Source organism: Melampsora larici-populina (assembly GCF_000204055.1).
Source record: "Melampsora larici-populina 98AG31 unplaced genomic scaffold MELLAscaffold_48, whole genome shotgun sequence".
In the NCBI taxonomy this organism is placed as follows: Eukaryota; Fungi; Basidiomycota; class Pucciniomycetes; order Pucciniales; family Melampsoraceae; genus Melampsora; species Melampsora laricis-populina.
In genome coordinates, this window is record NW_006768812.1 from 274,503 (window position 1) to 302,151 (window position 27,649).

General features: G+C 41.7%; 9 protein-coding genes across 9 annotated transcripts; 5 read left to right on the forward strand and 4 right to left on the reverse strand.

The window, feature by feature from the left end:
* Positions 1–1,548: 1,548 nt before the first annotated feature.
* On the reverse strand, positions 1,549–2,574 carry MELLADRAFT_45088 (uncharacterized protein; the record flags this gene model as incomplete). Its single annotated transcript, XM_007415134.1, has 4 exons — positions 1,549–1,889; positions 1,972–2,194; positions 2,270–2,362; positions 2,456–2,574. The coding sequence occupies 4 exons, from the start codon at positions 2,545–2,547 to the stop codon at positions 1,662–1,664; spliced, it is 636 nt and encodes a 211-aa protein (XP_007415196.1).
* Positions 2,575–4,313: 1,739 nt separating this feature from the next.
* Positions 4,314–6,265, forward strand: MELLADRAFT_110864 (uncharacterized protein; the record flags this gene model as incomplete). The annotated part of the gene is made up of 7 exons (XM_007415050.1): positions 4,314–4,359; positions 4,917–5,091; positions 5,169–5,296; positions 5,361–5,578; positions 5,678–5,762; positions 5,838–6,095; positions 6,180–6,265. The coding sequence occupies 7 exons, from the start codon at positions 4,314–4,316 to the stop codon at positions 6,263–6,265; spliced, it is 996 nt and encodes a 331-aa protein (XP_007415112.1).
* A 327-nt stretch (positions 6,266–6,592) lies between these two features.
* MELLADRAFT_117759 (uncharacterized protein) lies at positions 6,593–8,652 on the forward strand (the record flags this gene model as incomplete). Its single annotated transcript, XM_007415051.1, has 7 exons — positions 6,593–6,814; positions 6,921–6,935; positions 7,016–7,206; positions 7,288–7,498; positions 7,579–7,789; positions 7,868–8,156; positions 8,239–8,652. 7 exons carry the CDS (start codon positions 6,715–6,717, stop codon positions 8,473–8,475), a joined length of 1,254 nt encoding a protein of 417 aa, XP_007415113.1.
* A 3,002-nt stretch (positions 8,653–11,654) lies between these two features.
* Positions 11,655–12,529, forward strand: MELLADRAFT_92022 (uncharacterized protein; the record flags this gene model as incomplete). Its single annotated transcript, XM_007415052.1, has 4 exons — positions 11,655–11,720; positions 11,778–12,152; positions 12,211–12,354; positions 12,416–12,529. The coding sequence occupies 4 exons, from the start codon at positions 11,655–11,657 to the stop codon at positions 12,527–12,529; spliced, it is 699 nt and encodes a 232-aa protein (XP_007415114.1).
* A 445-nt stretch (positions 12,530–12,974) lies between these two features.
* Positions 12,975–13,895, reverse strand: MELLADRAFT_110866 (uncharacterized protein; the record flags this gene model as incomplete). The annotated part of the gene is made up of 3 exons (XM_007415133.1): positions 12,975–13,099; positions 13,155–13,370; positions 13,880–13,895. 3 exons carry the CDS (start codon positions 13,893–13,895, stop codon positions 12,975–12,977), a joined length of 357 nt encoding a protein of 118 aa, XP_007415195.1.
* A 373-nt stretch (positions 13,896–14,268) lies between these two features.
* MELLADRAFT_110867 (uncharacterized protein) lies at positions 14,269–16,690 on the forward strand (the record flags this gene model as incomplete). The annotated part of the gene is made up of 6 exons (XM_007415053.1): positions 14,269–14,337; positions 14,390–14,752; positions 14,805–14,957; positions 16,254–16,397; positions 16,455–16,534; positions 16,615–16,690. The coding sequence occupies 6 exons, from the start codon at positions 14,269–14,271 to the stop codon at positions 16,688–16,690; spliced, it is 885 nt and encodes a 294-aa protein (XP_007415115.1).
* Positions 16,691–17,691: 1,001 nt separating this feature from the next.
* Positions 17,692–19,972, forward strand: MELLADRAFT_110868 (uncharacterized protein; the record flags this gene model as incomplete). The annotated part of the gene is made up of 7 exons (XM_007415054.1): positions 17,692–17,816; positions 17,866–18,101; positions 18,185–18,245; positions 18,721–19,321; positions 19,382–19,465; positions 19,525–19,605; positions 19,673–19,972. The coding sequence occupies 7 exons, from the start codon at positions 17,692–17,694 to the stop codon at positions 19,970–19,972; spliced, it is 1,488 nt and encodes a 495-aa protein (XP_007415116.1).
* Positions 19,973–20,023: 51 nt separating this feature from the next.
* On the reverse strand, positions 20,024–21,101 carry MELLADRAFT_117760 (uncharacterized protein; the record flags this gene model as incomplete). The annotated part of the gene is made up of 4 exons (XM_007415132.1): positions 20,024–20,388; positions 20,458–20,841; positions 20,898–21,002; positions 21,062–21,101. 3 exons carry the CDS (start codon positions 20,905–20,907, stop codon positions 20,117–20,119), a joined length of 666 nt encoding a protein of 221 aa, XP_007415194.1.
* Positions 21,102–22,787: 1,686 nt separating this feature from the next.
* On the reverse strand, positions 22,788–23,575 carry MELLADRAFT_78975 (uncharacterized protein; the record flags this gene model as incomplete). Its single annotated transcript, XM_007415131.1, has 2 exons — positions 22,788–22,952; positions 23,017–23,575. Coding segments are annotated over 2 exons (723 nt in total), but the record flags the coding sequence as incomplete, so codon positions are not given.
* Between the last annotated feature and the right edge of the window lie 4,074 nt (positions 23,576–27,649).

The window sequence follows — 27,649 nt, forward strand, 5'->3', positions numbered from 1 at the left end:
CAGGGATCCATATCAATCTTCTTCTTCTGACTCTGAATTTACTGAAGTATCTCTTGAAAATTCTTCTCGACGATGTCTCAAAAGATGAATAGATTCGATAAATTCAATACACAACAAGTTATCTCCTATGAAAGAAGAATTGTAACTACTACCTGTAAATGGATTTTCTTCTGAATAATCAAAATAAGGTAATTCTTGAAAATGAAATAAAAGTTCTTCTGAAGAGATAGAAATAGGATGAATATAAATTTGATAATAAGCTTGAATAAAAGAAATATTACTAAACATAAAACGATAAATTATAAGAAAGAGATTTATTTTATTTTATTAGTTTTTATTAAGAGAAAAAAAATATTAAGAATTTAAAGGAAGAAGAAAAAAAAATTTAAATTCTGAGTTTTAAAGATCGAAATTAAAATGTGATGCTCTACCTTGTATATGAAATACAAAGTCTGGTCTTAGACGATTGAAACCCGTCCTGGTCTGGTCTTGGTAAATGAGTTTTTAAAATGGAAAGTAAGATGATAATAATTTCGATAAAGAAAAGGAGACAGAGAACAGAAACAAAACAAACTATATAGAAAAAGAGAAACTAAATCAGGCACAACAGAAACCGTAACAGAAGATGACATCATCCCATAACAAAGATAAAACTACTATAAAACTAAAATAAAACGTCTAACATTAAGATCTAACATGGTTCCTTATACATAAAAGAAGGTCCCTTATCCGTGTCCTAACAACAGAAAACGTCCGAACACGTTTATGACACCACTCGCCAAAATCATACGAGGGCCAAGAGAAAGCAATTCAACCTGAGTCCTATTCCTTGAACTTGAAGCGGACGCCGCGCTAGAGCGAATTTGAGTCTATCTTTGTCCAGGTAAACTTTGAACGCAGGGCACACCGTGCGTTTCTGTGTATAGAAAACATATCTGACGCATCCTTACCCCTACGACTCACAAAATCTCCGAAGTCCATGAGATGCAATCAATCTCAAGGCAGGTGTTTCAGCAAGTCAAAGAGCTCACATTGATCACCGAATGAAGTGATAATTGATCTAAACGGACCCAATCCCTCATGATCTCGCCGGTATTGTCAAAATGAGCACTCGGAAAATGTCTATAAATCACCCTCAACCAATAAAGAGCAGAGTATCAAACAATGCGGAAATATGAGCACTCTTCTTCCTGTCTCATTGGTACGCCGCGAGCTCTAACTTAACACAAGTCCGAAAACTGACGCCTACTGACGCACTTGAGCTAACTGTAAGGATCTGGAATGTATGTACCCACCATACCTTCTCGAACGTGTAACACATTAGTAGAAATTACTAAAGATATAAAGTGGACTTTCCTTTTTACCTCTTTGTTGGTTTTGCTCACCTTTGAATAATTGCAGGTTAGTTGCAGCTTTTCATGTGTTTTCTGTTGGCTTGTGGTATTGTGCTTTCTCTATTCCACATCGAGGGGGCGGGTACGCTAGCAATACGCTTATTTTGAAGCAGCATATGATTCAGCAATGGACTGTGTTACGTCTCATACTCTTCCTGATGAAGGACATCATTCCTTTTTAATTTGTCATCAATTATACACAAAGATAAAAGATCATACATTCTGGGGTTCGGCTTGAACGCGACTTGTTTGATTGAGGCCTTAGTATCAAGACAGATCTGATGGAATTGAATGACAAGCCTTAGTAGCTTCCCAAAGTTTTTCAAACATTTCATGGTTCTCGCCTAGAGCATAAGTAAAGGTTCGACGAGCATAAAAGCTCTTTTCAGGTATAGGTTTTTGTAGTATTTCTTGTTCTAGATTCTCGATTATATCATCAAGTAGATGTGCTTGTCCTGTTGCAACTCCTGGGAAACCTGTATGTTCGATATGTACCTTTTAGAATGGAGGGAAAGGTATATAAGTATAAGAGCGGATCTAGTTCCATCAAGGATGAAGTAGTAGAGGAATGACAAACAATATGAACATGAAATTGGTAGTAACTTGGCTGATAGTGTACAAACAACCTTAGTTCTTCTTTTGGAACTCCATAACGTGCTTGAACTGCTCGGGTACCATCTATAGCGATGGCTTTCAGAAGTGAGAGATGGATAGGTGTTATATCTCGTAAGGATCTAATTGAAGGGTCTTGAACAATTGCAAGTACATAGAGAGATGATAAGCTTTGTTGGTCCCATTTACTGTTTAAAATCAAAACACACGTTAGAAGATCGGATCACTTGGATTGAAGGATTTAGGAAGATTTTCATACGTACAGGTCAGGTATGATCATGAAAGCTTTGTTGGGGGAAAGGTCTTCGTAAATAATCTTTTCTGTCTCAGTTACATGAGAAAGTATATTTCGTAACCTGTGAGATCAAATAAAAACCATCAACAATCTAAAGGACTTGATTTGATCTTTGATCAGATTTTGTAATGCGATATCAAAAACCAAAAAAGACACAAACCAAGTCAATCGTGAATGAGGTATTTGATCTATATAAGTCTTGACAACTTTTTCATAAACGTTTGGTGTTTCCTTAATCATCTTCATACCTTGCTTAGAATACTTTCGGATATGCTATCAAATTTCAAAGAACGTCTCGTTTCAAAACATGATCATCACACATCTCAACTTATAATAAATTCACTAACTGTTTCAGTAGCAGGTGATATGATGGTCATCTTGTAATCCGCATTTATACCTTTGTTTGTGACCCATCCCATAAGCCATTGATAAACATCATTTGAGCCTAAGCTTTTGACTTTAGTGATAGCTTGAACTAGCTCGGAGGCTGATGTGTTTCCCGTTAATGGGGTTTTGGTTATCAAGATGATCGCTGGGATTGATTTGCCATCAGATTCTTCGATTGTACCTAATAAGTTTATCGAATGTCGTGTTAAATCTAGTATTGTTGAAGATCAACAAGAAATAAATGATCAGAAAATGATGTAATTGTCTGCAAGTTTATGGTATCACTTACCGACCTTCGTTTAAGACCTTTTCATATCTGAAGCTCTTGAGTAGTTCCTCAGCACCAGCAGACGACATGGTCAACGAGGAGAGGTGATCTGGCGATTTCACATAAGCACACATGTGACCATGTCATGACTGCATGCGGCCGGGACCCGACCACTTCGGCCTGGCCTGAGGCGGGTCGGATGTCAGGTGCTCTCTATAGCTTCTCAGTCTGCATTTTTGCAACCTGATGCATTTCTGCTTTCTGGTTGAATAGGTTTGATTCTCTGCTCTCTGAATTTTTCTTGGATAATGTTTGCATGAAATACAAAAGTAAAATCTTGCCTGAAATTGATGACTATATTGACACTGTGCAGATGTAGTATTTTTCCACCATGCAAAATGATTAAAATTAATGTCAAAATGATTAAAAATGCTGTGTTAATGCATAAAAATGCACTATTAATGCACCATTCATGTGGAAAAATGCAGCATCAATGCAGTAAAATGCAGTGTTAATGCACACACAAAATGAATTCAGAATTCTACCTTTTTCAATTTTGTTTGTCCTTCAGGTCAATCATTTTTCACTTGGGAAAAATACTACATCTGCCCAGTGTGATGAAGAATTCGTCTCTTTCCTTTATCTTTCAATTCATAAAAAATGTTTAGATTTTCATCAAACTCAAAAAAATGCAAGCTAATTGAGCGACGCAAGAAATGAGAGAGTCAAAGGGCCTGGAATGCGAGTCTGGGTTTCTGAAAAGAAAGGATGACATTTCGTACTTACAATTCGTATGTTGTATATATGTATCAGTTCCATTCATTGGGTCCAAGCAAGCTCTGAACACGCGGCGCAAAATCCTGCCGCTCTTTGCAGAACTTGCAGCGCAATTTTGCCTCCAAGACTGGAGAAAAATCTCACTACCTTGCTAAAGCAAATGCGTTTCAACACTACTCTCGTATGTTGATAACCTGATAATGATTTTGTGAGAATGCTTTTCCATTTGATCCCCGTTCTCATGTTACGTAGAGTATTGAGTAAATCAAGTTATACAACTTGTACCACTGCGGCACTTCAAACACTACCACTTGTTTTTGAGGCAGGTGATATGTCTTTGAATTCTTCGACGCAAACCCTTTTGAACGACATAAAAAGCTTGCCATATCTTGGTCCCTGCATCTAACGTTCATTTCAATTCTTTCACATCATTGTTAAAGTAATTCTAAAACTTGATACCAGCTCTTAGACTAGCTTCCAAGATCTCAAACCATCGATGAAAGGCTCCATAAATCAAATCCTTCTTACTTGTACCCTAATTATGGTGCAATTTTGGTACTCTTTTACACCCATTTCTGCTATGAACGAGTTTGATTTGGGTGAAGCAGAAGCCTTGCGCGGTATAGGTGAGTGTCCACCTACTCGTACCCGGAATTTCTGAAACTCATGAAACAAAAGCTTGTTTCTCACCCGGCCATTTCCTTCAATCAAGATTATCATAAATCTTGGTATGGAGATCTTGATTTGATCAAAACAAGCAAAAGAGACCACTGTGGAACATCTTCACAGAGAAAATGTGAGCCGCTGCTCACTGCTGACCTTCTTTGCATGTCCAGTTCCAAAAATTGATATATACCACCGGGATCAACCAAACTAGGTGCAAGAGACCACCTTCAGTCATATCTAGGGAGGTCTCTGGAGGATAGGAAGAAAGATTGCCCCTTCTTCACTTGTCCAACTTCTCTGCCTGATGGTATGTCACAATTCTCAAGAGACACATGGACATTAGACAAAAACTGATAAACCCTGACCACAGACACGCCTGGAATAGAATCCCTTAAGCTGATGAACAGTATGTTGCAGTCAGAAAAAGAAAATTGGCCTGAATACATCCGGCAGATATTCAAGACCAGAGCATCATACAATGTCAAAAATTTCTGGGGATTTATCTTTGTACTTTCAGATTTTATGCCAACACCGGTTCTTCAGAAGGCATTTTTTGAGGTTTTAAAGGGGCAAAAAATATTTCCAGAAGCGATAGGACATGGAGCTCTTACCAGGTACCAAATTGTGCAAAAGGTATTACTCAGATATGCAGGAAAGATGAAAGAGCATGTTGGCTTGATTAAACAAAAAGAGTATGTCAAGCTAAGAGGACAAAATTCACATTGCCATCAGTGTTCTACTCGTGTTTTGATTCTAATGATTACCACAGGAGGCCTGAAGAAGTGATAGACATCTTCACAAGAGAAGAGCAGGAAAATCTGGGAGAATACAGAATCCAGCTGGAGGAAAAGTGGTCTGCCAAAGATGAAGTGGAGGTTTATAGAAACTGGGCTTCACGTGAGTTATCAGCTTTACATTTTCAAGAATTGTGAAGCTTATATACATTTTATCTCATCAAAAGACATGACAGTGTACTCAAAAGTGCAAGGTTCCCTCAAGGGAGTTCTTGAGACCCAAGCAATTCAGATCAGCTTGTTAAAACCAGTATGGTTGAATCACTTGGGTGCTTTTGCATTCCCAGACGGAATGAGACAAGGTGTTGGGGATGCACTCAGTCAAGATTTTCAACAGCTTACAGATAAATTGGTCGATTCTATTCATGCGTTGGACTATGTGTGGGTCAGAAATCCAAATAGACTCAGATCACTCAGGCTGATAGGCTGATTGGAACTTCATACTTGTGCCTCAAGTTCAATATATGATTTTTGTGCCTATCAGAATGCATTTAGCTATGGTATCCATAATCTGTGCAATAACTATCCACATCCCAAAATAAAACAAATTATAGTCTTCTGGGTAAAATGTAAGTGATTTCCCAGGTTTGTGAAATTGTATGATATCTGAATTCATATTCTTATCCGGACATGTCCATATATAGATATACAGTTCTATCTCAACTTGAAATCAAGTCAAGATACGTGGAACTTGAAGTGGTACCGCCTTATGGAGGAATTGATTGTGAAAGATACAGTGGGGAATCACTTGGAATCTGCCATGCAACAATTTCTAAACAATCCACCGCCTTTGAACTCCCAAAAGAATTTGATAGTCACATTCCTAGAATTTGTCTTGGAAACAACAGAATCTGGAAGTCTCAGAAAATCTGTAGAAAAAGTGCTGCACCAAAAATTGCACTGTTAGCTTTGATTTCAAACTCATTGCTTAGGCGGATATCAAAAAAGGATTACAATCAGTCTACCGCTGTGGGTATGCATCACAGCTTGCAAACAAGAATTGTATTTAGTGCGAGTCCCGCATTTCATTATTGATGGAAATATTTGTCCCAATTCACAAAAATTGGCTTGATGTTCATTGAACTCCAAAACACGACCTGAAATGACTCCTCATCTTGCTCATGGAACGCAAAGAGTTAAGAAAATAAGAGAGTTCTGTGTCATTGTTAGATATGTATCACAGAGATCTCGTCTGTTGCTTCCTGCCGCGCAAGGTCTGAGCCTGTCTGAGCCTCAGCCATGGATCTTGCAGCAATCAGCCACGGTCCGCCGGCCTCGACAGACTCCGAAGAGAGCTCGAATTTCGAAAGCTACCACCGGCTATTTGAATAAGACCGAGGCCGGTAATCAGCAGCTCCTTTTCAGCACCGATTGATAAAATGAAGTTTGAGATGTGCAGACGTCATCGATCACTGTCTTCCATCTCACTCTTGTTGACCTTCCTCACCATTTCTTCAAATCCTTCTCAACTTCATAAAGATTTCAAAGATATCTCCCAGAAAATCATAATAATCTATCAATATGCAGTCTGTGAAAGCTGTCGGTGCCGCTATTGGATCGAAGGTGGGTAAGGCCGCTATCACCATGAAACATGACGACGATGTAGTGATCTGCTCAGCAGGTATGAAGATTCAAACTGCAATCTCTCTCTATCTCTTGATCGCAATTCTGAACTCTCACTATCGGTAACTCTCTTTTGACCCTGTTATGGACCGCTTTTATGATAGTGAGGACTCCAATCAGTAAGTTGACCTTCCTATCTCGATCGATAGTCTGAAACCCCTACTTATTCATCTCTTCTATTTTGGGTTCGTCACCTAAGCTCGAGCCAAGAAAGGTGGCTTCAAGGACAGCTGTCCCGAAGACCTCTTGAGCGCGGTATTGTCCGCTGTAGCCGAACGTGCGCGTCTACCTGACAAAGCATTAGTCGAAGACATTGCGGTCGGAAATGTTTTGGCCGCCGGTGGAGCAGCCACAGTGTCTAGAATGGCTTGCTTACATGCTGGTTATCCAGTAAGCTCTTTGGCATCTTTCCACTCTTCGCTGCTTCAACTAGGTTCTTTTTGCCAAAGTCTTGCTATTGCGCCTTCTTAGAGCTCTACCGCCTTGAACACAGTTAACCGACAATGCTCCAGTGGATTGGCTAGTATTACACAAATTGCCAACGAAATCACAACCGGTCAAATTGACATGGGCATCGCTGCCGGTGTGGAGAGTATGACGATGGGCTATGGTGCAGGTGCTATGCCAGAAAAGATGTCTGACAAAGTTACCGCTGTACCTGAAGCCGCGGATTGTCTTCTACGTGAGCAGGACTGGCGTGCTTTTGTCAATCTATATCATTGGTCTGATCAATTTGATTTTCCATTTCATTGTGATCCGAAGCCATGGGAATCACCAGCGAGAATGTAGCTACCGAGTTTGGTATCTCACGGAATGAGCAAGACGAGTTTGCCGCTAAATCGTTTGCGAAAGCATTAGCCGCTCAACGAGCTGGCAAATTCAAGGATGAAATCGTCCCGGTGCAGGCTGTTTGGACAGACCCAAAGTCTGGCGATGAGAAAAATATCGTCGTGTCTGAAGACGATGGGATTCGGTAAGCAAACTCCATTCGATACTGTCGGCCCATTGTGCCCCCCTGTCCTTAACTTAATCCTTCGCTTACTGTTGCTAGTGACGGTGTGACCGCTGAATCACTTGGAAAACTCAAACCAGTTTTCAGCAAGACTGGATCGACCCATGCTGGAAACGCGTCTCAAGTTTCGGATGGTGCTGCTGCTGTCCTGTTGGTCCGTCGCTCGGTTGCCAAAAAATTAGGCCTACCCATCTTGGGTAAATTTTACACGTCAGTTGTCGTGGGTGTACCACCCCGAATCATGGGTATCGGTCCTCTCTATGCTGTCAACAAGCTTTTGGAGAAGTGTGGGATTCGTAAAGAAGAAGTTGACTTCTATGAGATCAATGTTAGTAGTCTCTACTTCTGGATCATTGTCGAAAGATCACTTATAACTCATTTGCTTGTTGTGGTTGACCTTTTCCGAGTAGGAAGCCTTTGCATCACAGGCTGTATACTCTGTCAAAGGTTTAGGAATTCCTTTCGAAAAGGTGAACCCTGTGGGGGGTGCCATTGCTTTTGGGCATCCATTGGGAGCCACCGGAGCCCGACAAGTTGCCACCGCAATGTCTGAAGCCAAGCGATCCCGCGCGAGTATCTTTGTGACCAGTATGTGCATCGGCACTGGAATGGGAATGGCCGGTCTTTTTGTGAATGAGCAAGCATGAGTCAATCAAATGGGCAACTTCTTATCGTGTACGTCTTTGTGGACATGTAGGCATATGTATTTGTCTGTTTGGTACAGCCATTTTTGTTTTCGTTTGTAACAATCTACTTTCACAGTATCATGCATCCTGTCTGCACCACCCATAGAAGCGAGGATTGCAATGCTTAGATTTAATGAGCATGCGTCGTCCAGCAACACAGTTACAGGCTCACGCAGACTAGTGTTTGGAGCTTCTCCACCAAAAAACCCCGAGTCTGTCCTAAGCCCCTCTTCGAGGACGCGGCGAATGCGCTCGTGAGGGGCTTTGTTAAGCTTATCGGGTTCTTGAGGTTTTATCTCGGAAATTATGTTTCACTTTGTTTTAAGATAATCACCCTTGGACTGAGCATCAATATACATTGAAGGTTGTGAAAGCAATCAAGTTGAATTACTCAAATTGAATTATCTCGCTGAGGTAGCACAAACTTACCAAGTTGTGAGTCGATGTAAAGAGTCGGGAAAGTCACCAATGGCAAGAATAGGTTTTGGTGCAGGTTGTGATTCGAGCTAAACTCGCGTTGTTGAGATTAGCTTGAATCGGGGCAAGAGCCCTAGATTTCAATATGTAAATAAGGGACTATGAGAATAGCTTAGGGTACGTTTGGTTGCGATTACAGAATGTAAACTCCGTTTGACCCCAGGTACATTGCCCCGGGGCAAATGAGTTTATTGTTCAAAGCGAGTTTTTTTCAAAGAAACTCCGTTTTGGGTACATTTGAGAAAATCATGTTTGGTTGAAAATCCCAACCAGACTTACAATCTCGCAATCACTTCGCTTCCGTTTTGCCACAAAAACCTCTTAGGCCAGCTTATACACTTTTATCTCGCTCTTCAATCTCCCAATTCATTCCATCTCACAGAAAGAAACATAGTCACATTGAATCAAAGTCAAATTTGAACAACCGATTGAAAAGAAACCGGCAAAATGGAATGATTGACTGGAATCGGACCATTAAACAAAACTTAACAACCGATCCAATTTGAACATGCTCCTCCAGTGTCTGTGTTTCTCATCTTCCAAGGGTGATTTGTTAGTGTATCATTTGAAGTTCAAGGGTTGATCAAGATTGAATAATTGATTGTTTTGACTGATTGATTGAAACTGAGCGATCGATTGAAATTGACAAATCGATGGAAATTGCACAATCGACTAGAAATTGAACAATCAATAATTTGTTTCTAAACTGGTTTCCAAATTTTCATATGTGCATCACAAGAGACGAGAAATTTCTTACACAAAAGGAATCAGAATTAACTTCAGTTCTAGATTCATGTTTGAGAAACCCAAAATAGATTTGAGGCAATGATCGGTGAGACAAAATCAGAAGGAAAGGCAGCTAAGAGCTAGAAGTAGAAGTGAAGATTGGGTGGTGAGTGTTGAGTGTGATGGTGTAGTGTTAAAGGTGTTGATCGAGTCGAAGAAATAGCATCTGGTTTGCCTGTTATGACACCAAGGAGGCTCGAAGTCTTTCAAGATGAAATTTTGTTAAGTCCAAAAAGGAGTTTATTGCACGGATAAACTCCCTTTTGGCGTTTATCCAAAGTCTTGTTTTAAACTCCTTTTGGGACGGGGAAGGAGTTTATTTTGGGGTACCATAAGTGGTCCCAAACGTCTTTTTTCATCAGCGATTATTTTGAAAAATAATCGCTATTATTCAAAATAAACGCTGAAAATAAACGCTACCAAATGTACCCTTAGGTACATATGTTGAGAGATAAGAATCAAATATGGTCCGCTTGGGGCGGCCATTACATGTACAACTTCAGGGAGAGGTGGGAGGGAAAAAAAAGTTTCAGACTCAAAGAAGTTCTCAAAGAACAATACATGATTGTGAGAAGAATCTGAGAGAATAAAGAATAGGATGAATAGGATTCAATAAAGAAAGTGGGAATGGGAATTCAGAGATCGTTACGGTTTATAAGTAAGATCGGAAAAGGTAAAGAGCATCTTTATAGAAGGTAAACAGGAATGATCTATTGGGATGTCGGAGAGTACAGCAATAAGATCATGATGACGTAGAGGCTTACAGAGATGCTTGTCAGAGCTTCGGCCCACCATTTTGCACGTGTAACCTATTCTCGTTTCTAGAAGCTCGCTCCTAGTTCCAATCATAATGACACAAATCACGGGTAAGAAGTGAACATTCTCATTACCAAGGAGATCAATAACAAAATCCACCACGAAGGTATCATTAATGTTACAGGTTCTTACACCCTTAGCTTTGGATATATCATTCAAATCAAAATAATATTCCTGAAGAAATTCAAGAATACATCATGAGAACGAAGTTTCCAAGGATGTAATTTGTTAGGTTACTCACCAGGAAGAAGTAATAATAACAGTATACAATAGTTCCATTAAGAGTAGACGGTAGCGGTAATAGCTTGGGATTGTAAAAATTACCATGCCGGAGAATCAGTATTAAACGATGTTGTGGACGATAAAAAAAGTAGATCCTCATCTTTCAAGGTTCGTGCCTTGTAGATACTATTCATAGTGGAAGTGAAGGCAAAGAATTGCTCAAGTTGATGATATTATCATACATATAAAAGAAAGATTGCTCGATACAAAAAAAAAGCGCCGTCCAAAATTAATGCCGTCAGTGTCGTTGATGCCCCGATCTCCACGTCCGCAAATGTTGCCCTTTGACGTAGGCACCCCTGCAATGCGGCATTAGCGCACGCCGTCGACGTAACAACGTCACACTCCGGCGTTGACACTCTCGGTTTTTTAGTAGCGCACCCCATCCCATCAATGCACCGCCATACCACGCAGTGAACCCCGTTGTGACCATCCACGTCTCTGTTTCCACCGTGACATGCTTAAGCATTGTGACAATACACTATGGCCATGACTACACTTTGTTCTCCTGCTCCGGGACTTCAGTGTCCAGACCGTCATCTATTTGAGACCCGCGTCTCTCGCAAGTCATCACTATAATCACCGCCCGTTTCCTTTAAACTTAGGCCAGTTACACTGGCGAGGGTCCAGTCCAACATTGATGTTTTCTCCGCTGTTGTACTTTGCCTGGCTGCCTTATCATTTACCACCGTAATTCACTTGCGATCCCATACCCCGTTAAAAAAGGCAGCATTAATGCACTACGAACTTCATTCCTTTCAACTGTCACCGCCGGCAACATGTGTCTGCATTTTCTCTCCTCATTTCCGTTGCGCTTTAGTGGTATTTTCCGGACTCAACATACAGTACGTTTCCGCTACAGCTTCTCATGTCCTTTGTTACTATGCTGACAATGCCTACAGCGCAACGCTGTCAACCTCGACGTTGACCCTCGATTTCAATGCTTTGTCAGTGATATTACTATCCGTTCTGGCACACTTGACCGCGTCGAACTCTTAATCGCTGGAAATATAGCCAAAACCGCTCTCACGCACAATCGTGCATATCGAATCGATGGCGAAGTTGGTGTTGGCGGACGTGATACTGTTTCTATTCTTTTCAAAGACGCCGCCCATACTATCAGCTTCGATCATGCCGCTGTTGATCTCAGTTTGTTGTGCAACAAAGTATCCGCCCAGGGTATTGGCCAAATCGTCGATTGGAGTCGCAGATCCGCATATGGCGGCAGTACCAACGTTGAAGTCATCAGAGTTCACCATCGAAGTCTCGCCGGTAATGTAAGCAATACATGCACCTCCACAGAACCGTCGCTCTATTGATTATTTTGACTTACAGCCCGTGGTCTTTGCCGCCGATTACATCCTCACCCCGTACATGACATTGCCATTATGTCATAATGCGTTGGCAATTGGCAACATTATCAGTTTGCGCGGCCATGTCATTGGACACAACATGGAAAACAATATCTGGGAAATCGAAGTCAGTATAACTTCAATCTCTCATCTACGCACCATGAACTGAATGCTGCTTTAGGGGTCAGAGATACAGAGCATTCATTGCAATTGGCACGTTAGACGCAGCCAACGGCAGCGTGGTTACCCTCCGCTTTCTGCGTAGTATCGATCGAAATTCAATGATTGGGCACATCTCATGACCTCGCATACACCGCGGGACGCGCATCCACTATTCCTGCACACTGCTTTATTTTTCTATCCATTGTCACTCCGCCATCAACGTTTTTGTTGTTTTCAGCCTTTATCAGCACTGCGCTACTGTATATAATTTTATCACACACTCTCGCATTCTTCTTCTCAATTTCTGCATTGACACAATCTAATAATGTTCAAACATCCCACTGCGATCTCTCTGTCAATTCCCGCACACATTAATAGTGCACCGTTAATATGCGTTGCCTCATTAATCTTCTACAATCCCAATCCTGCCGCCGACCTCTACAAATCTTCGAAACGCTGACAAATTCGCCACGTACCTAGGCTAAGCCGCATCTACGCTTTGCCAATCCCGAAGTAGCCATTCAAACATTACAGTTCTCTCTCCCTCGAGTAGAACAGCATCATTGCTTAATGATCACCTCCAATCTATTCCGACACCACCATCGCATCTAACTGTTCTTTTGATATCACAACCCGGCTTATGACATTGTAGTCCACGGGATCATCGCCGATGGTGTTAACTACCGCATTGTGAACCCTAACAATGTGGCCTACCGAACACATTCGTCAGCCGGTGCCGGGGATCTGTCAAGACCGACTACTTACGGTCCGGGTCGGGGAAATCTATTATACGCTGTATATAGAATGCTAAACATGTTGGTCGGCAAGATTCAGGACATCGAATATGAAACGCGTAATTTTCCCACACGTGCATTTCCGTTATGACACCGGTGCCAAAGACGAGCAAGTGCTTAGCTTCGATACCGGTGTAACGTCCATTAGCAATGTAATGAACACTGCGAAATAGCTGAAATCGACTCACTCTTGCGAAAGTGTTTATGTACAAGGTTTAAAAAATTCGGTCATTGAATGGTGCACTGATAGATCCGGGTTCACTGAATGTAGGCATCGCGGGACTTCGCCAATTTTAATATGCACTATTGCAGGTTGGATAACGATCTTCGAGGCCAGTGATGAATGACAACGAGAGGTAGACACACATATTTTATATAAATTTCAGCCAATCCCAATGTTATGTTCAATGCTTTGTTACTAAGCACAGACACTGCATCCAGCTATGATTTACCATTTATCGCCACCGCATGTCGCGACAGGTATTGACACTTGATTCTCTTCCAGCCCACAGATGACCACTCTTGCATGACAAGTACCGCCGCCGCATATTAGATGGTTTCAGGGCCACTTGACCTCAGGCACTTCACTATTTAGTCTTGATTCTTTCGCCCTGCGCCTACTTCTCCGCCGATCTTTACGTCATCAACAATGGAATTGTACTACCGTTTCGTCACCAGCTTTTATGTCAAACTTACCCGCGACCATTGACATTTCGTTTGGGCACAACAGAGACGTTACGCTATCGATTCACTGATCGATTAATGTCTCTAACATTCCACGGCGCCTCAACTTAGGCTGCTATCAGAGCAGAACCCCACTGTGCACGGATGTAGTCAAAGCTCCAGGCATTGATTCCGGTCGATACATAGTTGTCAATCTATGAGCAACTGTTGTATTCCAAGTCAAAATATCAGCGCCAGACACCTCGATGGTGTCGTTACAATGCACTGACAAAGCAACCCGCGACGTTAGTCCCTCCAAATTTCTAGATATACGTCGTTCCTATAACGCTACCCTCATCACTACACATTTCAACCATTTAAACCACTCAGTCAGTCTCAGTCTCTCCCTTTCTCGATATACCATGGCGACGTCATTCCGAACCGAGCAATTACCGATTGACATCCTCGGTGCCCTTTGGATCGAAGCCTCCGTCAGTCATCATGTCCAGCTCTCCTCCTCAGCTATTGACTTCGTTTCGTCAGCCTCCGCGCGGGGGCAACCACTATTTAGTTACCGCAAAAACCAACGTCGTCGTTCGCGGTACTCGCATTTCCATCATTCCAATGCATATAGTCGAAGACGCTATTCATCCGAGGTTGAGTATAGGACAAAAATTCGTTGTCGACGCTTCTCTCGCAAGTAATTTCGACGGCAATCACCTATTGTCGGTTGTTAATAGGGCCGTGTTGCACTATAAGCATGATGAACCTACATTTTATTCACAATTCGACGTCACTCGCGTTAAGTCACAAGGCCAAGTGCTGCACTGCTCCAGCTCTCCGCTCACTGCCGCTACCGACAGTCGCTGCTTTCTATTAGTTTTGCATCGCCAATGGCACGTCAATGTAAGCTTCTTTCGCCATACTATATGCCCTTACTGAAATTGCTTCTTCGTAGAATCGACGTGCAACGCAGTTTATAGTTGGTTATATTGTTCCTGAAGACATGCTCCCCGCTGCAACAGAGTTGATCAGAACAGTCGGTGCAATCGTGGATTTTCAGGGAATATTGAGCGGTTATTGCCATGTCAGGAAGTGTTTCATTGTTACAGTAGGTTTTCGTCAATATCAAGGTTTTCTGTCGCTTAATATCTGCTTTCGTGTCTAAAGGTCGAGGCTCTTTCATATCAACATCACGAACCGCCGCAGCTTTCTGTCAACGAAGAGATCCGCGTGGGTGTGACCGGCTTTGGTGCCCAATGATTCCGCACGGTCATGATCTCTTTCACTTCCAATGCATCCACCCTTACTCTCCAATCTTATTTCCCACGGTCGACATCCGCGCATTATAGCGGAAGTCCAACACTCGGATTAATGATTATTGCTGTTGTTTTCAATTTCGCATCCTCCGCCCGCCACTTCTTGCCACTAATCACTACGATCACTCTTCCGTTTTAAACTGGCCTCATTGTCTTAGACGCTATTGTATAATTGTTAGTGACCATCTAAACCAGCTCCCCAGATCAGATTGTCTGCACCGTTCAATCCAGTGCCCCGTAGCGAAGAGCGTTGCCTTTGACCTTGCCAGTCATGACCACCGCGCCACGTCGCGCAGTGATGCCTCAGCCCTCTGCCTCTATGATGTAGTCGTAATGTTGGCCTCGACCAGTCGGCGATGGTGTTCAGGTAAATTGCACAGCCCAAGATGTACTAAATTTCCTATCAAAACCTCGACGACTCTGTTCCTGGGAGCAGATTCAAAGTATCAACATTCCCAAAATTTGTATAGGACAACACACAACCAAGACCAATCATAATAATTGCCTATCGACACTGCATCGCCTCATGATGGAAAACTATTCATTATCTACGTTCCCTTTGCGCTTTAGTAGCATATTCTGGACAAAAACCGATGTTAGTCTTTGTCGATATTGACCATTCGAGACAAAGAGTGCTGACTGAATTCTCCCAGACGGAATTGGCAATACACAATTCCACACCTTGCTTAAAGCTGTTCGAGACCGACGTCATCATTGATTCTGGTGTACTTGAAGGCATCAAGGTCTTTATTGCCACGGAGCGCAATGGAACCTCAATGAAATTAAATCATGCATTTTGAATCGACAGTGAAGTTGCCGCTGGCGGTAGCAACTCTGTCTCAACAATATTCGAGGACTCCATTACTACTATCTCCATTGACCACGCCGAGGTTCGCCTCAATTGTATGCTTAACAGAGTCACAACACACGGCATTGGTCAAATTGAGGAATGGTCCCGTCGCGTTCTGACGCCAAGTTCGAGATCGGTTGAATACATCAAAGTGTTGCATCGCTGCACCGCCTTTATGGTAAATAATTCCTCAATGATTTTCACCTTTACCTGCTCACCCATGTCTTTGTCCCATTAGCGGCACGATTTCCATGTGATTTACCTTTTGAAACCACATATCACAGACTATCTCAGTATCGACGCTCTCAATGTGGGAAATGTCATTAGCTTACGCGGTGTTGTCGTTGCACATCAGCAAGCTACGAACACATGGGAAATCGAGGTGAGTGTTTAGCCAAATTTTGTATCGTTCAACAATTGACACACCATGTCATTAAAGGTGTCGGAAGTGCAGATGATTCAAGTTCAGCCAGCTGTTAGAGAAAGCAGGCGACAAAGAGGTCTCGCCCCTCTTCCATTGTGAGGTTTAGCACACTGCAAACTCATGTACGTGTCTCTCCACTCCACACGATCTACCAATACTGATCTGTTCTTTCCAGACTACCGAAATACACCAAGCATCGAGTCCAAGTTCACGCTGTCGCAGTACAAAGCATTAATGAGAGTCGCCCATAATAACTCAGAACTTGCAAATATCATTCGGATCAAGATCTTTATTTGCAAATCGCAAAACCTCCCGTTTTACTATTAACTATATAATTACCGACCTTCTCATGTTTCCCCCACTTTTACTCCTATTACAACTATGACAAATAGCGTCCTTTAGTCAATTTCAAGACATTGTTATTCGATCAATAGAAGCACAACTCAAAAGGTGACGCAGATTAAACTCAATACAATGCTCCCCACGCCGTTCTGCAAAGACCTTCGTTGTTGTTAATACTAGGAATGCAATACAGTCACAGAACTACTGATTATAGACTAGACATTGACGGTGTAGCGTAGACATACCAAGGTTGCATTATCACAATGATGCAGTTACAATTCGAGTCTACAGTGCTTCCCTCTGTGAAAAAAACCACTGCCTGACAAATACGTCCTCCGCTCACGACCCTTGCGACTTCCTCACAATTTTGAGCCTCTTCATTGGCACTGATCGTAATGAGTGATATTGTGCAAAAAGAAACCACTGCTCAAGCCGGTTATAAAATCAATGTTGACCACCTCTCAACAGCAACTTAGTATTAATGTCAACTCTCAGGATCGTATCCTCTCGAAAAACGCCATGTAAGATCAGATATATCAATATTGCCGTGGTTGGCTCCATTGCAACCAGATGATGCGATCAGATTTGTTTCAAGTCAGCAGCGACGTAGAAGGTTTACTGAACCATATCGTTGTCTCCACACTCGGCAACGATAGCAATAGTAATCATTGCCACAGCGCAATCCACTTCATTTTTGGCGTGCTACCAAGAAGGCACACAAAGAGGTGATTTTCCGGTGCTTGAAGCCAGCCGCAAGCTCCATTGATCAGATTAGCCACTTAGTGTTTTATAAAGTGATGCTCAAACCTTCCATGAGATCCTTTTCCCAATATCGGTATCAGGCGACCAATCCTTCAGCTATGGTCAATGCACCAATGCCTGATCTTTCAATGTTGATCAGCGGGAAGATATGCCGTTTCCCAACCAAGGTAATAATTATTCGCCAGTTAAACATTTCAAAATTTTGGCTGAGTTTGAAGTCTCTGCAACCACGTTCTATCGAATGGTACAACAAACTTTCAATGCTGGGTCTCAGTCAAACCCCATTCGTAAACGTTTTTCGTTTCATGGCACATCAACGCAGCCCTTATGACGCCCTACGCCCTACTGCTTTCACTGTTCGCCGCCTCAGTACCTTTTGTACGAAAATTCAGGTGTTTTCCAACAATTGTTCAATTCACAACTCTGACCCAGGCCAACAACACGACTCTGAAGCTTACGTTGAAAATCTCGACATCAATGTTTCGCATCTCCGCCTCCCCAATCCCAAAGCTAGACGCGAAGCCCACTCTCCAATTGCACAGCGTGAATCTGAGCCAGGTACAATTTCAGTATTGTTTCCAGCGACATACCGAATGACTTACGTGCACTGTCCACATATTCACTTCCCTCGACCATTCTAGAACCGTTCCCTCCAATCGGACAGTTGATTCTGGGAGCGCTTGCGGAGAAGAAGGGATCACAGTATTGCCAAGATCGACGTATATAACCTTGAATGCCATATATCTCCCCCACACCTGTGCGCCTTGAAAAGATCCAAGAGTATCCGACAGAAAACAAATCGGTACCGACCGATAGACTCCGAAAACGCCTGCAAGATGTTCCAAGATGTACAGATACATCTTTTGTGAGGTCAGAATCTTGCCAAGTACACAATTCACATACCCCACCCCCTGAGTCACCCATCCACCTCACCATCTTCTCACCTCTTCCTCACCGCCCATTCACCTCCTCCTCACCTCCCATTCACCAACCCAAGTCTCACCCCTCACCACCCAACTCACCACCGACTTCACCAACCCGAGTCACCCACCTCACCACCCACTTCAACTCCTCACCGACTTCTATCATCTCAAAAACCTTTCCTCTTTCAAATCACAACGACTACAAACACCTCAAGATGTTCCAATCCCAATACCGATCCAACTGATATCGATAGCAACATCCCCGCCCCACCTCGAAAATCACTACCTGGACCGACGCTGAAATCTATGAATGACTATGTCAAAGATTTTGCTCCTCAACACGGGTATTTAATTTCAATTCATCAATCAAGCCTCACCAAGAAACCTTTTTGTACTTATTTGTGCCACCGCAGTGGCTTACCAGAACTTTCCAAAGACGATCCAACCAAGGAAACGAAGTCCCTCAAGATCAACTGTCCATTTAAGCTGAAGGCTCGATACAACGCGAGCACTGTACTCTGGACACTCTCGCATGTCAACATCAAACACAACCACCCACCCAATCTCAATCTTCAACCACCACAGCCACCCGCAACCCTATCGATTCAATCTCTTCATGCGGAATCAACTTCTGCACCATTGATAGACTCAACCCCAATATCTTTGGACCCTTCATCACTCGATGAGGACAAAACTTTACTACCAACATCCAAAGTCGAGTTGTTTCTTACCTCATTTGGGTCAAGAATTCGAGCTCTATCAATCAAACAACAACAGGACGTTATAATCAAGATCGAGAACATCCTGTTAAACGCTCACGAGTTCAAGGTGAACCCAGCGAATGTAACCTCAGAAGTAAGTGGAAGCATTTAGTTGAGCTGTCAATATCCAAATTGATGATGACCGATTCAATAGGAGTCACCAAAAACTCATGAAATTAATCACAACACTAAACAACATGAACCCGTTGAACAATCTGAGCTGTCGGTAATCTCTGAGGTAGGTAACAATCCCGATTGAATTTTTCATTTCAGTTCATTGATAGTAAACTGTATTAGACAAAATTTTCAAACTCCCAATCTGATCCTTCCGAAGTCGAAGTGGAACAACTCTTACTCAACAAAGAATCCAACCAATGTGTAAGCATTTCTATCTACAATCCCCTTGTACATCACACACAACTCACCCTGACTACGTCACATTTAGGCCCAGCAAGAAATATTAGAGTCACTCGATGGCCCATCTAATTGCGAATCAACTAAACCCCAAGATACCAATCACCCACCGAGTCCATCACATGTCACGCCAAGACTTTGCTCACCTCCACAGACATTGAACACAACCGTCAGCCAACCTCAAACTAACAAACGCAGACAGACCGAAATTAATGTAGTGGGTGTGAAAAAGAGAAAACAAAACAAATTGACATGTGTGGAAAAAGAAAATAAGTCGCAAGTGACATCTAGGGTGACTCGTAGTTCAAATCGGTCAAAAACTGTTGACTGAGTTTATCTTTTCATTTCCAAGCAAAGCAAGAAAAGAAACCAAATGCAATGTAATTATCTTAAATCCAACCTCGTATTGCAATGAAATAAATTTTCAACTACAATGTAATATTGAAAACTACTAAAAACCATCGCAATGAACATATTAGTTTGCATTAGTTGTCAAAAGGACTCCATTTGTCTCGTTTGCAAACAAATGGGGCATGTCAACAAGTTCGGCCCAATGGTTCATAGACCTTGCCTTCATCATTCTCCAGTGATCATACATTTGTGGGTCCATATCAAGGGCTCCATCAAAGTACGGCGCTGACCAATCCAGTACATCTTTTAGCTCAACATCCCACATCATCCATAACCGGCTGGTTTTTTTAACCAGTGTGATGTATAAAAACTTCATACGATCAGCTTTTGCATGATCTTTACAACCAATAACAGTGACAATTTCAGTCATCAATGTTACTTTGTGAGGATGAATAGATAACATACCATCTGTCGATAAATACTCGCGGCGGATGTCATCGAGCTTGACTTGAAATTCCAGCGCCCAACGGATAAGTTGTCGAGTTTCTCTAGCAATATGCAGGAGCTCCTCGTTAGCTGCTCTCCACACTAGATAAATTCGAATGCCTTCTTTTGTGTCGTCGTTTGAAGCCCATTGCTCTTCAGGATGGCTCAAACCACCCAGATCCCAGAACCCATGGGTCACAGGCATAGATTCAATGTCTTCAAAAGTCAGATCGGCTAAGGCATCCCGTCTTCTGTGCGATGAATTGTACTTTGAAACATGTCGATGATATGTACTGAATTTCTTCTTTAGCAGTGCGTTTTTTCGATTCCTTTGTTTATTGATCCAGGTTTGCTGGGTTGTTCCTATGACTCAATCTCATATAAGTGACACTCGCATATCAATAAGTGACAAGACTTGCCTGTAGACATCTCAGAACGCCTTTGGTTTTCAACCACTCCCACCTTTGCCTCGTAAAGCTTTGCCTTTGCAATTTGGATCGTCAGAAGTGCCTTCTGATCACCGTCTGATACAAGTAATCATCAACATTATTTATAGCAAGGAATTCACGTAAAAAATTCTTACCTGAGGAATCACGAAAGGCCTCGGATCCTAGCTCATTAAGTAGAGCCTGAGCTTTGGTCTCCAGTAGGACAACAGTGTTGGGTAATCTTCTTAGCTCAGTCTGCTCCTCACCGGTCCTCATCCTAGGTGCTTTAGCTTTCAGATCTCGGAGCTTATCACTATTGATTGTTCCAAACGTTCAATGTATTAGCATCTTTGCAAACTTTTCAGTAGACAATTGAAAATACCGTGCTTCTACTAGTTCCTCTTCAAGCTCCAAAAGAACCGTAAGTTGTGTGCGTTTGTCTTTGGCAGTTTCGCTAATGACCTTCTTTTGTATTTCCTTTTGTCTTCCCCACTGAGTCTCCAGATACACTAAGGTATGTGTTGAATCGTGTTTCAACAACTTCAAAAGGTCTGCTTTGGCTTCCTCCAGCCGTCTTTTCACTTCTTTACCTCTTTTTCGGATTGCTCGAACTGAAAACACAATATTAGTGAGGTCTACAAGCTGTAAGATGTAGTTTAGACTTACCGGAATTTGTCTTCAGTACTTCATTACAATGGAGGGAGCGGAGGCTTAGGCTTACCAACCGGTGTTGTTTGGTCGCATATCGGTTAGGCCGAACTAAGGCAGTTAGATCAGACCATTTCCGCTCCATCCCCTCTCCATCAGAAAAGCCCCATCCTAAGTTAAGTCTGGGGTTGTAGTCTAGCTGGCAGCCCCATTCGTGAACGTACGCATGGAAAACGCTTGTACCAAACTTGAGCCGTCCAGCTTGGCGTTCTGTTGAAAATTGTTTTCGCTGTCGCAGAGACAACAATAAGACAAAGGTTTATTAATTGAAAGATGCCTGACATACACTCACTTTCACTATACCTTTCTCAACGCTACACCCAATATCATACAAAAATCCAACTTGATTCCTCCTTTGTCCACGTCCCTCTGCACTTCCTACTATTTCTAATATCCAATGGATCATAGCCAGGCCAAAAGATGACCTGGCGCACTTGTTAGCAATGCGTACGCAATACAAAATGAAAGTTTCACCTACTTTTCACCACTCTGCACTATGTTGATAAGTCGCAGGGTGTGATCATGGCGACATCCCATGCCAAATAGACCGGTCTCGTCACAGCCACCCCAATGGGATTTTCCCCGCACATCATTGGCAGCTGTATGCTGTTCAGTGCAAGGATGCTGAGCCACTCTAGCAATCAGTTCATTCGAATATTGAATGAAAAAAGGATAGGAGAAATCACTTACAACCTCCTTTTCAAGTTCTGCCCTGACATGATCATTATCGGTGACTACGATATGATCACTACTCATGAATAGTTCGGGTAATGCAGGATGGTAGCCGGGAATTGGCACGCTCGCAGCCGCATGTCGGCGATGTTGAAAGTTTCCGTCTAAACACACTATGTAGTCCGGCTCCTCTGGTTTAGTGATTCCAACAGGCGGACCAAAACATCTGGGGCAGTTTGCACTCAGATGATCTATTGCATTGAACTGGAGTACAGAAAACTCTTGTTCTCGAATCTCACGGAGAATTGACCTATACGCGTCCAGAGCCGATGTAAAAGGTTCCCGCCATCTCGTGGCTACCATGAGATTGGGTATTCATATTAGACTAGTCATTTGAGCATTGATAAGATGCACATGAACAAGAACTTACATAGCCGCTTTCGGTGAGTATCATTGGGTTATCATCATCTAATAACTCATCCAAAGCCTTCATAAAACCTTGTATGCGTTGTGCGCAGTACTTCCATACCACTTGGAAGTGTTTAAGCAGGCGGATGGAAAAGGCCGTTTTTGGATGGACAGGAGTCGCACCAATATAACCCATCTCGACAAGGCGGACGGGATCCGATTGACAGTCACAGAACAGAACTTGTGCTTTCTGTCGTGCTGATGCAAGGTAAATGTACGCTTCAAATTCGATTTTGGGTGATAAGCGCATGGTCCAACTTACTGTGAAGGTCAACCATATCAACCCAACACACACGCCGGCGGTATGATGGGCATGTACAGGGTGTTTTCCAATCGCTATCCCAGTTCGCCTTGCTAGCCCAGTTGGATGTTGCTTGTCGACATCGAAGGAAGATGGGTGTCATGCATTTACACTGGTGAGCCCAACGAATCTCTTGTTTGAGTCGTTTTGCATCATAATCAGCTCGCGCCAGGCCTGAAAGAATTTCTTCGTCTTCATCTAGCTCCGAATAGCCTTCGATCTCCTCGTCTTGCTCTTCATCATAACCATCAGTCTCAGGTAAATCTTCATGTTCGAATCTAGGATGGAAATCAAAGTTAAAATCATTATTTTCGAATTCTTCTGACCGATTGTGCAACAAATCTTCATCAGTGGGTGTTGAGTTGGATACTGTGAGTTCACTCGGATCTGCCCTGGCTGCTGAACGCCCTATTTGTCGCTGATTTTTTTCTCGTTGGCCTAAGTAAGCCTCTTGAAGAGGTGTCACGGGCTTTGGACACGATCGTATCTTTTTGAGAGGACGATTTAAGGGGTTGGGCATTTTAGGAATAGACTTTGAAGTGTGTAGCTTATGGCAACTAACTTATCAATTCGGAGCTCATGCAATTCCTTCCGATTTGATTTCCCAATTGGGACATCCATCTTGTATCATTTAGTTGATTTTGGTCGATTTTAAATTATCGCTCCAACATCCAATTATGTCCATGTCATTATGTAACGGAGTATAATTACCTCTATCGTGACTGACCAATCATGAGAGAGAGAGATGATAGTTAGCAGGGAATGGTTCAGATAGAATAGTGTTTTGAGCTATTCAATGCAAAGTTGAGTGCACATCATTGATATAAGGTTGAAAACTTACTCAGTATAACAAAGTCTTCTGGGCAAACAAAAACACTTTGTTATAATGAAAGAGTTTTTTGATAAGGATTTCAAAAGATGATCATGAAACCTTGTTACATTTCAAGGTTTTGGTGATTTTGTATCAAAGAGACTGTCTACAGTCTCTAGCTGGGTTAGGAAAAATAGAGCTGACTTGAGGAGTGTCTTTGTCAATTGTTGAGACGCAAATCAACAATTGACATTTGTGCAGGGGAGATGGAAATTGAGCTTGGGTAATGATTGGACAGCATAGCACTATCAATGTGCAAGTTTCATGAGAACATACCTACTCTCATGGCAGGTTGATTGTGATTAAACCAGTACATTGTAACATGTGCAGATGGATTCTAAGACATGGTGCTCAAATGAAAGTTTTACATCTTGCCACTTCAATGAAAAGTTGAAATTGTCTCATGTTGGGATATCATAACTCAAGAGTTTTGTTTGGTGTAAAGCAAACACTGTGTGCTTTACCAATACCAACTATTACTTGGTAATGGTGCTAAAAAAAAGGTAACTTCACCATATATTCCAAACAAAAAGAAAGTTGTTTTTTGGTTAGAGCTATTTCAATTCTTCATTTATCTTCAGATTTGGAAATGTTTCATTCAAGGACTGTGTCTCAAAACCAGAGAACTGGTGATAAATTCACAACCAACCAAGAATAAGTTTATGTATAATATAACATTCAATTAGGAAACAAGTTCAACTTTGGTTTTATCTCAATAATTGCAAAAGTTGTATTTGTGCACTCAAATACCACATGTGCCGACACATGTTGAGATTGGATTCTCAAATCACAATGAACATGAGCTGAAATTATGTATCATATGAGATTGGATTCTATGAACAACAGATGAAATTATGTATCATATATTTGACTTGTACTTTTGTAGACTTAGGAGATCCAATTAGGACACAAGTTTAACTTGAATCACATAACTCAACCTTTGCAAAAGTTTTATTAGAGCACATGGTTTCCAAATAGGACCTACATGTTGTTGCTGAGATTGTCTTTGCAAAAACAGAGACAAAGTTGCAAGTGTATCATATGATTGACCTTGCACAAATGCAGAGCTATTACATCCAGTCATGAAACCACTTCAAATTTGCTCTTACCGTGAATATTGCAAAAGCTTCATTGAAGCAACCAATAGAACATGCACACATCCAAGCTTACTGCTCAATATTCTTTTCTTCCTTCTTCCTTTTCACAATCCAAGGGGAGATTATATAGACCTTTGAAATTGCAGTGGATATTGGAACATGTGTCAAAGTTCAGCCTCATTATGTCATTTGTATTCAGACATTTGCTATTACCTCTCCTTTTGCTGAGTTTGTCCACAAATAGGTACCTTTATAATATAATCCAGGACTGTTCACTATGGACTCGTCAAATCAAATTAAAAGAGGTTCATGACAGGTGTGAAAATATGTCCAAGGGATTGAACCATGTTAACTATAGAAAAGTGTCATGGAGGTTCATTTCAGTGAAAATAAACTGGTTGAGTAGTAGGAAAACTTTGTAGAAAGTGATAACAAAGCTAGTTGAGCAATCAAAAATATTACAAAAGGAAACCATAAATACTAAGTGAAAACTGCCAAGATATCATCACACACTTAATTGGGACAAGTTTGAAATTGAGTTCTTGATTGAAGTGTATATGTGTTGGGGGTCAAAGGAATTGATTGAATCAAATCAGATTGGACATCAAATCTTTTGCAATGAAGACGTGATGTAAAATTACCTTTTTTTGGTGAATTTTTCCTGTGAACATCATGACTGGCTCTGGGACCTACCGGTTCCTAGGTGGTTTCATTGACTTCTACTCATTCAGATATTTTGGCAAGTTATTTGACACTATATGGTTATTCAAAACTCCTCTTGCTGTTAAACTTCTTCTCAAGTTATCCGACTCAGTTCTCAAATCTAGGGATATTAACGCAAATTCTATCACGGTATTTGCAAAGACTCCTTCCAGTTGTTGTTTGACTGAAACATCCAATCCTCTTCGAATCTTGAATCTTTGGAATAATAAATATACACATGAAATATAGAGCTGATAGAACATACACTGGCACATGAATAAAGGACATACAAAATATGTTAACACATCGAAGAATGTAGATGATTCAAAACTGAAAGACAATCACAGTCACACTGAATGTGCACCACTGTATATTTAGGAAACATCCAAAAAATCCTGAGATGTATTTCAATCACCCAGTAGCATAATTCACAGCCTACATTTGTAAACTTTGGACATTGAAGTACGTTGAAATATTCGAAGTTCCACAGCAGCAACAGTTGAAGATATAGATACGACCGGTCAAAGATGGTGAACGTGAACTGTTGAGGAACTTGCTCTGCAGTTCACTTCGAATTGTGAACTACATGACAAGTTCACATACAAAATGCAAACTTGTCATGTAGTTCACAATTCAAAGGGAACTGTAGAGCTAGTTCACTCAGAGACAAGAGTCAAGCGACAAAGATAAGTCAATTAGAGGACGCTATCCCATTAGCTTGATGAAACGAAAACAATGAAATAAATACAAATAGAATATTCAAGAGCAGATAGCGCGGTAGACCTCTTTGAACCAAGTGTCGTAGTTGGAACGATCATTCTGGAATCGATCGATTCCTTCAAAGTGCTCCTGTGGTGGTTTTTGTGTCATACTTGAGATGTTCGCAGCCATCGTACAAGGCCGTGATGAAATAGATGAAGTCAGGTTTTTGAGTGATTGAAAAAACGAATGATAGGTAACCCATATAGAATGGCAACTTTGGATACCAAGGCTGGAGACAGGTCTATAACTGTAAGAATCCACTCACCTGACTTTTCTATAAGATAAGGTCTTTGATCAAGGATTGTAACCGGGACATTAGTTCAAAGATGTTTAATCATTTGGGATGGACAAAGTGGAATCAGCTCGAGCAAAGATACCAACTAATGTAGTCTTGAGGAGATAGTGGTGACAGAGATCGTTGGAGTAGAAGAGTACAAACAACTGACTTACTGAGCTGAGGTAAGTGAGTGAAACAGGTGAGGACTCGAGGAGTGAATGAGAAGATTTTACAAAGTCAAATAAATTGACAGGACCCTGGCAAGCTCCGGTCGAGGTTCCTCAGGAGTAACTTGAAAACGTGACCATTTTTCATACCAAAACGAGAAAGTGAGAAAGCTTGAGAAAGTTGTTCAAACCTGTTCAAACTACTCTAGCCTGTAAATTTCATATAGGATTGTGAGCTGTACATGAGACTAAACCAACCTGGACAGTTCACGATCGTGAACTGACCCAAGCAGTTCATGATCATGAACTGGCCCAGCCCAGCTGTAAGTTTTGAAAAACAGTCCAAAAATCGGCAAAAATTGACCATTCTCAATTAGGTACGTTTTTCCAAAAAATCTGAAAGCTGAATTTTCATCAGGGACCTGCACAGGAACTTTCCGGGGTCCTAAATTGACCCAGCTAAAAATTATGAAGGTTCTCACTATATGTATTCGAATGCTTTGATCGGAAATCATTTGCTATTCAAGTTGGTACTTGTGTATATTTGGCTCTTTTGAGATTGGGAATAAACGAACTGAATCAATGGCTTGTGATCAAACTAACATAAACAATTGGAATAACAAACTAAGCTATGTTGAAACGAACAGAGATGAATAGAAATAAACCACCAGTGAGATAAACTGAAGAAGGTCAATGAAAAAATTGAATGGATCGTTTG